At 33.9% G+C, this 12,772-nt stretch overlaps 1 protein-coding gene across 1 annotated transcript in view; it reads right to left on the reverse strand.

The window, feature by feature from the left end:
• Positions 1–2,441: 2,441 nt before the first annotated feature.
• NMU (neuromedin U) overlaps positions 2,442–12,772 on the reverse strand; it is a 28,586-nt gene continuing 18,255 nt past the window's right edge. Inside the window, exons 6-11 of the mRNA XM_032330312.1 lie at positions 12,356–12,385; positions 12,221–12,271; positions 10,569–10,643; positions 6,965–7,018; positions 5,877–5,916; positions 2,442–2,529 (exon numbers count right to left, since the gene is read on the reverse strand). Coding sequence (XP_032186203.1) covers positions 5,881–5,916; positions 6,965–7,018; positions 10,569–10,643; positions 12,221–12,271; positions 12,356–12,385 — 246 coding nt within the window. The 3' untranslated portion in view covers positions 2,442–2,529; positions 5,877–5,880. The remainder of the gene's footprint in view (positions 2,530–5,876; positions 5,917–6,964; positions 7,019–10,568; positions 10,644–12,220; positions 12,272–12,355; positions 12,386–12,772) is intronic.

Consider the following 12,772-nt stretch of genomic DNA (forward strand, 5'->3'; position numbering starts at 1 on the left):
GAAAGGATGTTCACTGGGAGCTGCCAGGAATGTCAGGAAAACATTTGATATTATCACCAAATGAGGTTATATACATGGTCACAGGGATATACTGATAGGATTTAGCAAAAAATAAAAAAAATGTTTTTTTAAACTTGGGTTCAGTATTAGACCTCTTCATGTGCAGTGCCCAGTTAATATGTAATACAAATCCTGTACTCCTAGTATTTTGTTGTGTTTGTATATTAAATATTAATTTGTTAAATATAAAATATTTTAAAACATCCCACAATTTTTGTAAACATGTTTTGGTATTTTTTGCTTCCTTTTTTTTTTCCCTTTTTCTTTCTTTTTTTTTTTTTTTTAATATCCTGGGATCTCTGAAAAATGTAAATGACCTAAGTCTCTCTGTATTTTTAAGAGGCTCTGGGAACTACTGCTTAAATTAATATTTCACTCCTTTTTATTTTGACAATCCAAAATCCAAGCTAGTTGAATTACTACTGTGTGTAGCACCAGCTAATGTTGCTCTATTTATTTGTGGCTTTAGAGCAGGAGACCTCGATCCTCTCAAGTCCGCATCTTTCAAAGCAATTCATTTAAAAAATTTTTTGTATTCTTCTTCCTTCTTTCCTTACATTCTTTGCACAGGTTGACAAGAAGTGAAATTCAGGGACTTTGTTAGTAAAAGGCATAATTTAAGCTGTAATTATTGGTCAGCATTAGTAAGATAAAGCTTTGTGAGGTCCTCTACCCTGAAGAATTTAAGACAATCCTATCCACTCTAGAGCCAACCTCCTCTTATCAGGCAGCCTGCTTGGTGTTAGAGGAGGTTATCCAAGAGGGGGGTCAGAAGGGAAAAATCCAGGGGAACCTGAAGGCAGATAATCTCAGCATCCATCTGAGGTTAGTTCTGTGTCCAATAAGCACTGATTTGATGTAAAAAGTTTTCCAAGTGTGTTCATGATCCTCTGCTAGTGAGATTTTCTTTCTGATAATGGACAAGACTGGTTGTCTTTCGGATGTTGCAGGGTGAAATGACTAATTTTAAGATAAATTGAACACTACCAGTTGGTAGAAAAAGCTAACTCTCTTGATATGTTTGTAGCACTCAGACATCTCTTTTATAATAGATAAATCAGAACTTGCTTATTGGACTGTTTGGATGGACCATGGCCAAATTCTCCAACTAGTGTAGTTTCAGTTGATAGTCTCATTCTAAGATAGTTAGCTACTGGACACTAAGGTATTTATAAGAGCTGGTGATTTTGTCACTGATGAAATCCAAACAGGATGAACTATAAAATAACTCATTAAAACTCAAATCTCTTCTGAGTGTCTTTAGCAAAAATAACAAAAGAACAGGTATGTCGGTGCAGTTGACCCTGAACCACAAAGGAGTTGGGAGGACCCCCTGGAGAAAATCCCCCAAACTTAAATGCTAATAGCCTACTGTTGACCAGAACCCTTACTAATAACATAGTCGATGAGCACAAATTTTTTTTTTTTTTTTTAAAGATTTTATTTATTTATTTGACAGAGAGAAATTACAAGTACACTGAGAGGCAGGCAGAGAGAGAGAGAAGGAAGCAGGCTCCCTGCTGAGCAGAGAGCCCGATGCGGGACTCGATCCCAGGACCCTGAGATCATGACCTGAGCCGAAGGCAGCGGCTTAACCCACTGAGCCACCCAGGCGCCCCGAGCACAAATTTTTTATATGTATTGCATCCTGTATTTTTACAATAAAGTAAGCTAGAGAGAAGAAAATGTTATCAACAAAATAGTAATAGGAAATAGGGGGACTTGGGTGGCTCAGTCAGTTGAGTGTTCCTTCAACTCTCGGTTCCAGCTCAGGTTATGATCTCAGGGTTGTGGGATCAAGCCCCAAGTTATGCTCCCAGCTAAGTAGGGAGTCTGCTTGGGATACTATCTCTCCCTCCCCCAACCCCTCTCCCTGCTTGTGCACGCGCACTCTCTCTACTCCAAAATAAAATCTTTAAAAAAAAAAAATTTTTTTTGAAGTCCATGTATAATTGGATCTTGCAGTCAAACCCATGTTGTTCAAGGGTCAACTGTATTGTCAAAAACTGCAGGGATCTAAGGAATATCATTATTTAGAGCTTTATTACATAAGAAAAACTATTTGGGGGCACCTGGGTGGCTCAGTGAGTTAAGCCTCTGCCTTCGGCTCAGGTCATGATCTCAGGGTTCTGGGATCGAGCCCTGCATCGGGCTCTCTGCTCGGCAGGAAGCCTGCTTCCCCCTCTCTCTGCTTGCCTGCTTGTGATCTCTCACTTTCTCTCTGTCAAATAAATAAATAAAATCTTTTTAAAAAAAAAAAACAGATTTAAAAGAAAAACTTATTTTAGGATGCTTTTAAAATTGTTGACAAGTGAAACATTTATATTCACAACCAGCTTTTATTGAGAATGTTTACAACACAGGGATTCTCACACATGGTAAGTTTAGCAAGCATTTTTTCTGAGAAGAAAACAAAATGTCAACATTTTGCATTCCCTGGTACTGCTTCTGCAAAACATAGCTGGTATCCTGTATAAAAAGAAAAATTAAATTTAAAGTCAAGTATAAGTATGTGACGGTGTATTTATGTAATGTTAGCATATAGACATTTCTATAAATATTTCTTCAGGTCTGATAAAATTGACATAAGACAGATAGCTCAACTATTTTTCAGTTAGTATATTTTTAGCTATCAATCTCTCTCTGATAGACCACTTATTCTATATGTCTGTATTTTCCAAAATTTTACAGTATTTATATATATACATATATATTACTATATAAAAGTGGTTTTCTAAAGTTCATTGATGCCAATAAGATTTATGAATAAAATATTTCAAAAGTTGCAGTTATTCCTCATGTATTTATTTCCTTTGGTTTTGCAATTAAATCACTCTATTTTATGTCTAACCATTTTCTAAGTAAACATAAGTCCCCAGGACAGAGTAAAACCTCAGACAATCAGATGAGAAAAACAGAAAAAATGATTATTGAACTATTTTGCTATTAACAAAATAAAATGAAATCTTAAGTGAGTTAGTCCATGTAAGCCCTAATCTTGAAAACAATCCAAATCAAGCTATTTTCCTCAGAAGTTTTCCTAAATTAACCAAATCACGGATTGAATTCTATTTCATATTTGTGAGCATTCTACCACTTGGTTTGGTGTTACAAGCACAGACATTTTTTCCATTTAATATTAAACGTTTTTGTGTGTACTTTGTAAATGTCTCTTCATTTGTAATATTATAAAAGATAGCCTCTTTTCCATTATCCTTTTGTTCTTAGTTCCTTAAAAAAAAGAAAAGAATTAAGAATATATTTGCTCATGTTTCTGATGTGAACTGCTCGTTGCTGAAACAGAAATTAATGCCAAATATAGTCTGAAATTTTAAGTTCCTAATTAGGTTCAAGAGCACACTAAATTTTTTCTTCACATTTTCAGTATATTTGGCTCTTTCATTTCTTATCTAACTGAATTGGCCAATGTATAAGAACCACATTAAATAAAAGGTGACGGAGTACTCTTGCTTTGCTCCTGACATTAACAGAAATTCTCCAAAGTGTTTTACTATCAAAACTGTTACTGATGGGTGCCTGGGTGGCTCAGCAGGATAAAGCCTCTGCCTTCAGCTCTGGTCATGATCCCAGGGTCCTGGGATCGAGCCCCGCATCAGACTCTCTGCTCAGCAAGGAGCCTGCTTCCCCCTTTCTCTGCCTGCCTCTCTACCTACTTGTGATCTCTGTCTGGCATATAAATAAATAAAATCTTTAAAAACAAACAAACAAAAAACCTGTTACTGACTTTGAGACCATTACATAATGTTAATAAAGATTCATCTCTTTCTATAAGATATTCTCTTGGGTGGTTCAGTGGGTTAAAACCACTGCCTTCTGCTCAGGTCATGATCTCAGGGTCCTGGGATCAAGCCCCGAATCGGGCTCTCTGCTTAGCAGGGAGCTTGCTTCCCCCACCCCCACCCCCAGCCTACCTTTCTGCCTACTTGTGATCTCTGTCAAATAAATAAATAAAATCTTAAAAAAAAAAAAAAAGATATTTCTCTTAAAACATCAGACATTGATGTGGAATTCTGAAATTATTAAATAATTTTTCTTCTAATGGTGAAAATGTTTTAATAGACCTCCTAATGTTAAACCATCCTGGGTTGTTGGAACAAACTTCACTTTTATGGAGTTACATAATTTAAAAAATTTTTTAAATACGACCGAATACTAATAATAATAATACGAATTACTAATATTTCTTTAACATTTTTACGTTGATATTTATAAATAGGATTGACTTCCAGTTTTCCTTTTTTGATATTATTTTTATAAGGTTTTGATATTAGTATTTTCTGGCTTTGTAAAAAATATTTTGAGATTTTCTTCCATCTCTGAGTTGTAAAAATTCAAAATCTATTGGTCTAGTATTTTGGAGGGGGAAGTTTTTAGATGTTTTCAACTTTTTTTCCATGCCTATTAGTCTGTTCAGAGGTATTCTTTTTTTCTTTCTTCTGACATCAGTTTTGGTAGTACTTACTTTATTAGACAATCCTCCATTTTAGTTAGGTTTTCAAACTGATAGTCATAGAGATTTGTAAAGTACTGTTTTGTGATTTTCATTTATTCTATATCTGTTTCAATTTCCTTACTTTCATTTGTATATTTGTACATTTATGGTTTCTCTTTTTTTTTTCTTGATTAGGTTATTAGGTCTTTTTTTTCTTGATCATGTTATTACATTAGGCTAATTAGGTTATTTTATTTTATTTTATTTTTTGCAAATAATTAGATTTTGCTTTACCAATTTTTCTTTGTAACTATTTTGTAATTTTTTAATTTCATTTTTCATTTTATAATTTTCTTCCTTTTGCTGTCTTGAGGTTCACCCTGGTTTGTTTCTTGTTTTTCGTTTTTTTAACTAAAACCTTAATTCACTCATTCTTTCTTGCTTGATAGCATTTAAAGCATTGAATTTTTCACTGAATATGCCTTTGGCAGAGTCCCGTAAGTTTTAACATGCAGTGTTTTTATTATCTCTTTGTTTTCTGGATATTGTATAATTTTGGTATTATCTTCATTAGTTAGAAATAGTTCATTTTGATATTTGTTTCTATGAAAAAATACGAAGAATTTTAACGTTCTTAAGCTAACTATGTATTTAAGGGTTGAGATAGTGTTATGAAAAAATATATGCAAAAGTATGTTAAGTACAAAATCTACATTAAGACTACATGAAGTTAACAAAATATACTTTTATTTGTGTGGTATAAATTTATCAATCTGAATTTAGGTCTAATTTCAAAATTCACAACCTAGTAAGATATTAGTATTAACATGTTTATTAAATATGTAGGACCACCCATATATCTACTCTATCTCCAGCTCTGATGTGGAAATTCTGTGAGTTCTGAGGTAGAAGTCATGTTCTCCTGTCTTTCCACATTTTCTTAGTTCTCTAGAAGTGGTAAATAACAACTTTTCTAAAGAATCTTTGAATACAGGTCACTTGGAAGACAGAAATGCATTCAGCCTGTAAGTTCTGGCCCATTATTGTGGACACTGATTACTACAATAAGAACACAATCCTTGACATATTACCTGCGCAATAAATAATGATAAGGTCAATGCCTACAAAACCCAACAGGACTACTGTGACATAGTCCAAGGAACACACAACACGGGCAAAGCAAATCTGGTCCTAAAATACTGACATTTTCCATCATATAAAGCCCCCACTGCCCCTATAACAATAGTATGTATATAGAATATTAATGCACCCAAGTAATAGAAATATACTGAGCATGGTTTAATTTGTGAATATCTGAAAATGACAGAAATTTTCAAACTAGGTTGAATTGGGAAGTACATACCATTTTAAATGTAACCTTCTGATCTTCTTCCATTGCGTGGCTAGAAAAGAATAAATAAAAAATAAATCAGTGTAACTAAGAAGTGAAGTTAACTTTCATACAAATCGACCTAATGATTTCTATGGGAATTATTATATCTTCTTTTATCTAGTTTTGCTCTCCCTTCTGTCCATTCTCCAAACTGTTGTTAAAATTAGTTTCCAAAATGCAAATCTTACTTTATGGCTCTTCCTAGCCCAACACTCAAGTTGAAATTCCTTAGTTAACTATTTCACTGGCTAATTCCTGTTGATTCTTCAAATTCAACTCTTACAGCCTTCTCTGTACCTCCTCCACTCTCCGGCCTGGGTTAAACACCTTTCTTCCAGAAACCAACTGCCTGGATTGAAGGTGCATTTAACATAGTATTTTGTGTTTATCAGTTTCCTGTATTAGTAAACTCTTCCTGTAAACTCTTACAGCATAAGAATGGAATCCTATCTGTATGCTTCTAATTTCTGCAATATTGCCCAGCACCCAGTAGAAATTTTTTAAAAATTGCTAAATGAATGAATAAAAAAATCTCTGATAATGTAGTAAGGATACAAACATTTTAGAAAGTAAAACTGCTTAGAAAAAAACTCACATTTCTTACACAATTTGGACAAGCAAAATATTAAATACAATTACAAAGCTTTGTTGATTTATAGCCTCTAGTATAGTTGATTCTTTCACTTTTAAAAACTTGTGAAAATAGTCATAACTGTTCTAGTCTCCTGAATCAAATATTCGGTAAATGATTCCTTGGAACTTAAGGAGTAATGCATCTTTCAGACACTCACTCACTGCACATGAAATTTGATAGAAATAAACTGCTTAATATCTGAATGTCACTTGGGGTGTTTACAAACATGAGCGGATTAGAGAAAAGATCAGAGCTACCATAATATTAAAACAATATGGTGGGGGAGAAGTGAATCTCAGACTAGAGCACCTGATGTCAAATATCTATAAATAAAAACTTAATGTAAGAAGTGCATAGTCAGGGTATTTTTTTTTTTCAATTTAAATGTTGAGTGATTTTTTTTTTAAATATGGTATTTGCATACCCTGAACAAAAACTGTCTTCGAACTTGGCTTGCAATAGGACCTTGGAATTCTTCCTGGAAGAGAAAAGGAGGGCATTACAAATCAAAACTAACAGTAAAAATAAGTGCAAATTCTTAGTGAATTCTTAGTGAAGCTCCAAGTTATTTTCAACTACCATAATTAAACGAGGAAGGAATCAAGGACTTAAGTATAAAATTCCTATCAAAAAGTAATCTTTAGGGGCGCCTGGGTGGCTCAGTGGGTTAAGGCCTCTGCCTTCGGCTCAGGTCATGATCCCAGGGTCCTGGGATCGAGCCCCGCATCGGGCTGTCTGCTCCGCGGAGAGCCTGCTTCCTCCTCTCTCTCTCTCTGCCTACCTCTCTGCCTACTTGTGATCTCTGCCTGTCAAATTAAAAAAAAAAAAAAAAAAAAAAATCTTTAAAAAAAAAAAAAAAAGTAATCTTTAAATGTATACCCGAGGAATTTTCACTTAGCAATATCACCAGAAGGTTGTATTTTAAAGTAATTTCCTAGGGGCAGCTGGCTGAGTCAGTCGGTAGAGCATGCAACTCCTGATCTCAGGGTCATGAGTTTGAGCCCCATGTTGGGTGTAGAGCTCACTTAAAAATTGTTTTAAATAAAATAATAAAATAATTTCCTTATCAATGTAACAGCTTCTAGGAAGTTTTGTCAGTTGTATGTGTATTCATCAATTAGTAGAATGAGAGATGAAAGTTCATAGATAATTAACTATATTTAAAATCTCCTCTCAGCATTTCGTTAAAACGAAATAGTTTCCTTAAAATACATATTGTATGTGCTAACACATGATCAGGGAAAAATATAAACTATAATTGTGTCAGACCCAAAATACACTATGTTTCTATAGGAATTGAAATTGAAATTGAAATTGAAGGACAACTTTGGTAAATGATATTTATTCAAGGAGACGTGAATAAATTAGATTTATTTATTAGTAGATTATTTATTAGTAGATTTTATTAGATTAGATTTTCCCAGTATAATCATATTCACAGAAATGATAAGAAAAAAAAACAAGTAAGAACACACCAATTTTTCATAATGGGTGTTATTTTGAAGTTGCTTCTTTTCTTAAAGCATTTCATTTTAAACAATGGAAAAGATTTAACGTTTTATGGTTTCCATAAAATTGGTTCTCATAGCTTCCTATTTCAACAACTACTTCTTATAGCAGTATCAGGATGGCAATCACTATGAAATATGTCATCAAGTCCTTTTGAAATTATTCTATAAGTATAATCAAATTTTAAATTCTAAGATATGGCTCTGACATCTATTAAAATTCTGAAATCCCATATTAATTTGGGGTGCCTGGTTGCCTCAGTCGGAAGAGCATGTGACTTGATCTCAAAGTTATGAGTTCGAGCCCCACATTGGGTGTAGAGATTACGTAAATAAATAAAAAATTTGAAAAAAAAAAAACTTTGAAATCCTTGCTTTACAATAAATGTATTTTAAATTCTCAATATTTTATACCTAATTCTCATCCTGACTACAAACTCGCCCAAATTACTTAATATTTTTAAATGCACACATAGAAACTATATATTTATATACTTGTATAAGAAAAGTTACGTATATTACATTAAACAGAAAAAAAAAAGACAAGGAAAATGTAACTTAAATAGTGTCAAATTTTAAAACTTTCGAGCCCAAACATACAGGTCTGTTTAGTCTTACTAGAGAAAGAATTTAGGAAGTAGAGATAAGTAAGATGTCAGGATGGATGTGAGGATGTCTAGCAAAGAACTAAGTTTAAGAAAAGTATTTGGATGCCCCAAATCTGAAAACTCATTTTCCTTAAGAACACAAAACATTTCACTATCAAAAATCTGTTTTAAAATTAGGAAACTTAGGCCCAGCAAAGCTAACACTCTACTTTAAATTTTTTTTTTTTTTTTTTTTTAAGTTCATGACTTACATTCTTTTCTTTCATCGGTTCCTATGAAACTTGGCTTGTTGCAAAATACTTTTAGGAGTTATTTGTCCAACAGGTCATACTGCTAAGTCAGAGGTTACATATTCAGCTAGTTTTCTGGAAATACAATTTTGCTCAAGGTGGAACATTCAGACAAAGTACCAAATGGCCACAATACTGATTGTTTAGATCTGGTAAATAATGACAGCAAAGTGATATAATAAACTAGTCATTTGTTGGTGTGTTTTAAGAAACTGCATCTTTAAATTGAAATCTTAAAACTATTCATCAGTCAAGCAAAGTCTTCAGAAAGTAAAAGTTAATTCAAAAAAGCATATATTTCTTCTAGGAAGTTTGTTTGACAACGAATTTGTTTTTTTTTTTTAAGAGGCTATTACAGTTCCTCTTACCTTTCTTATTCAAGTTGGTAGCAGATATTGTCTTCCCTGACGGAAGCTTAGTTTAAGAATGTGAAGAATTTAGGAAGGAAATAGTGATCATAAAAATAAATTTTGATGAATTTATTTGCCTAGACTGTATGTATTTTTAAAGGTATTTGAAGACCGTTTGTTGGTAGTATTTTAAGAATAAAATTAACATGGTACTTAAATTAAGGGAAAATCTAACAATAAAGTAATAGAAGTATGGGGGGGTGCCTAGCCTAGCTGGCTAAGTCAGTGGAGAGTGCAACTATTGATTTCAAGGTTGTAAGTTCAAGCCCTATGTTGGGTGTAGAGATCACTTAAAATCATTTAAAGAAATAAAAGAAGAATTCCAAGATTAGACAATAAAGAGAGCATAGTGAAAAAAATATTTGCCTAGACAAGAAGTCAGAAAACTCTGCTGTAATCTCTAATCTCACTTACTAGCATGATCTTGGGAAACACCTTTATTCTGAGTTGTTTCCCTTTTAGTAAACTGGGGATAACAATACTTGCATAAGTACTAACAGAATTGCCAAAAGAATAAATGGAGATAACATAAGACTTAAAACTAAAATGCATTATGACAATGTAAGGCATTACTCAAAAGTAATATCTAGAAACTTTCATCAATGAAAGAATTAAAAATTCTTTTAAAATGACAATAAAAACTCCACAATCTCTAGTTAAAACATATTAAAACTCAGTTGTATTCCTCTTAAACACAGATACTAGATTGAGGCTATATTTCTGTTAACTGTGAAAATTAAAGATGCCTGCATTTAGTTTCTGATCTATTTCCTTCACAAGCCTTACTCTTCCCAACATTTTAGTATTTGGGTAGAAAGCTTCCCATCCTAGCCAACAGCCAACCTGTACACTGGGGGGTGGCGAAAGGTCCTTCACCTTCCCTCCTGTTCCAACCTAAGTACTAGGCACGCTGTTGTGTCCTTTCCTTGAACCAAGAAAAGTTTCCTCACTGGGAGGGTCATGGCCCTTGGAAAGGCGTGTAACCCCAGCTTCCCTCATTGCCCTCAGCTTGAATCCAAGGGGAAGTCCTAAGGGGGCCAGGAACGATTCTCTTCCTCCTGAGTGAAAACACTTCCTCACTCATATCCTCCAATATAAGTGAAAACATTTATATGGGGCTCGTCCTGAGAGAGTGTCTTCTACATCACCACAACTGGGAATTCGGGGCCCCACGGAGAGTGACGAAGCAAGCATGCAGTTTGTGTTACGTACGTCCAGTCTGAACCTCTTCATTCTTCTCTCGTGCAGCTGAGGAACAAGCTGCAGTAGCGGATGGACGACAGACGACTGAGAGACACGAACACACACACGTGATGAGCACGAAAGCTTCTCAGCATTGGGCATAAAGACGGTTTCCTATTTGTTTGGTTTTGCTTTTGCTTTTACCCCACTCTACTTGCTCCAGACAAAAAAGAACAAGAAAGATGTTATGTGATGTAGCTCTTTGAGAACACTTCAAAGAATGTGGAGAATAAGCCGAGAGACTGAATGAAATGTGGTAGGGTCTGTGCTAGGATCCTTGTCATCAGGCTGGAGAAATGCTTTCCTTGGGGCCTCAGCTCCGTCATCAGCTGCTGGCAAGCAAATCACCCACCAGCATCTCTGAGATGCTTCCAGACTTATGCAAAATGGTTTGGACTGATGGAACCAACTCTGGGAGGATCAGTTTTCCTCTATGAAAATGTTTTGTCTGGAAGATTATCGTATACGTACATCTGGGATCTTCCTCCACAAAGGTTATTTTGTATTTAAAACTGAACATATGGAACAAGACAACAGGGGACACAAAAAGTGACAAAGGTGTCATTGATCGTGAAAAATGGGACTAAAATACATTTTCTCAAAATGTAAAGATGTCAAGCAGAAGGAAATGAAAGTATTATTTGAGACATGGGATTCTCCGATACAGTTTCATTTTAAAGGCATGGCTTGGACTGAACCTTCTCACAAATATTAAATTCATTTGTCAAATGGATTACTTTAAGCCCTTTAAGTTACAGTGATTTGTTAACCAGTTCAACCTACCGTTCAACTCCTCATACATAAGAATATTCAATATGACAAACATTTGAAACTGAGTTTATTATATTGCTACCTTTTCAGAGGTATACCTATGTTTAAAATTCACTGTGCCCCTCATTCCCTAAATTGGGCCATGGGAGTGAATCACAAGCATAGAAGGAATATTATGGTTGAATAATTACTAAGCATTTAGATTGAAACACCAGAATAGCATTTTAAAAATTCATCTGTATAAAAAGAAAAACTACCACTAAAACCACACAATTTGGGAGTGAACTGAATTCATGTTACTGGTATCTGGCTAATCTTAGTAAATTCTCACATTAAAAGCCTAATTACAAATAAGGAGAGCTGAGGAATAGTACTGGATATTTCTAATTATATTTAATGACATTCTTGGCAATCATCATTTAAAGTCATTCTTAAAATGATTTTGGTTAAATCTTGTTTTTCCTTGTACTAATTGATTTCTAAAACAATATGTTCTACTTAATCATTTGTGCCCTTTTTTTGCATCTAGAATATAAATTTCATAACAGGAGGGATTTCTTTTTTAATTTTCTAATTTTATTGCTACATTTATAGTACCTAGACTTGTGCTTGGCACAGAATAGATACTCAGTAAACAACTGTTGAGTGAATGAATAAACTTAATGTACATGTAGTTAGTAAGATATAAAATAAATGAAATGTGTAATGAAGATTGAATTCCATTTGTTTATTCACATATAAACTCTTAAAGGGAAAAACACGAATTTTGATCTAGCTCTATTAGATAAACTGCAAAAACAGATTTAAAAAAATACTAGCAATTACTAATAAGAAGTAATTCTACAACTTACCACAACATTTGAATTACCCAGCTTCCGTGTCTTTGAATAATGAAATAAGAACTGTTGAAAAAAAAAAAAGTGAGATTTACTATAAATGGTTACTGACTTCTTTTACTATTTTTTAGTGTACAGAAATCACCTTACCCTTTTGGTATTATCTTTTTCATCTGTTTCCTATTGAAAAAAGAGAGCAATAAATATCATCTTATATATAACGTATTATAAGATTATAATATATAAAATACTATATTATTATATTATGCAGTATATTATAATCATATACTATACGTAGTATAAAGTTTATAACATAAAATCATTTTTAATCTTTAAAAATATGTGACACATATGTTATATATAAAATACAAGCCTGAAACTGGTTAAGCATATATTGCTCTTAAATAAATGGGAAAGGGCACCTGGGTGGCTCAGTGGGTTAAAGCCTCTGCCTTCCGCTCAGGTCATGATCTCAGGGTCCTGGGATCGAGCCCCGCATTTGGGCTCTCTGCTCAGCATAGAGCTTGCTTCCCTTCTTCTCTCTCTCTGCCTGCCTCTCCGCCTACT

The sequence above is a fragment of the Mustela erminea genome, chromosome 2, assembly GCF_009829155.1.
Source record: "Mustela erminea isolate mMusErm1 chromosome 2, mMusErm1.Pri, whole genome shotgun sequence".
NCBI classification, from domain to species: domain Eukaryota; kingdom Metazoa; phylum Chordata; class Mammalia; order Carnivora; family Mustelidae; genus Mustela; species Mustela erminea.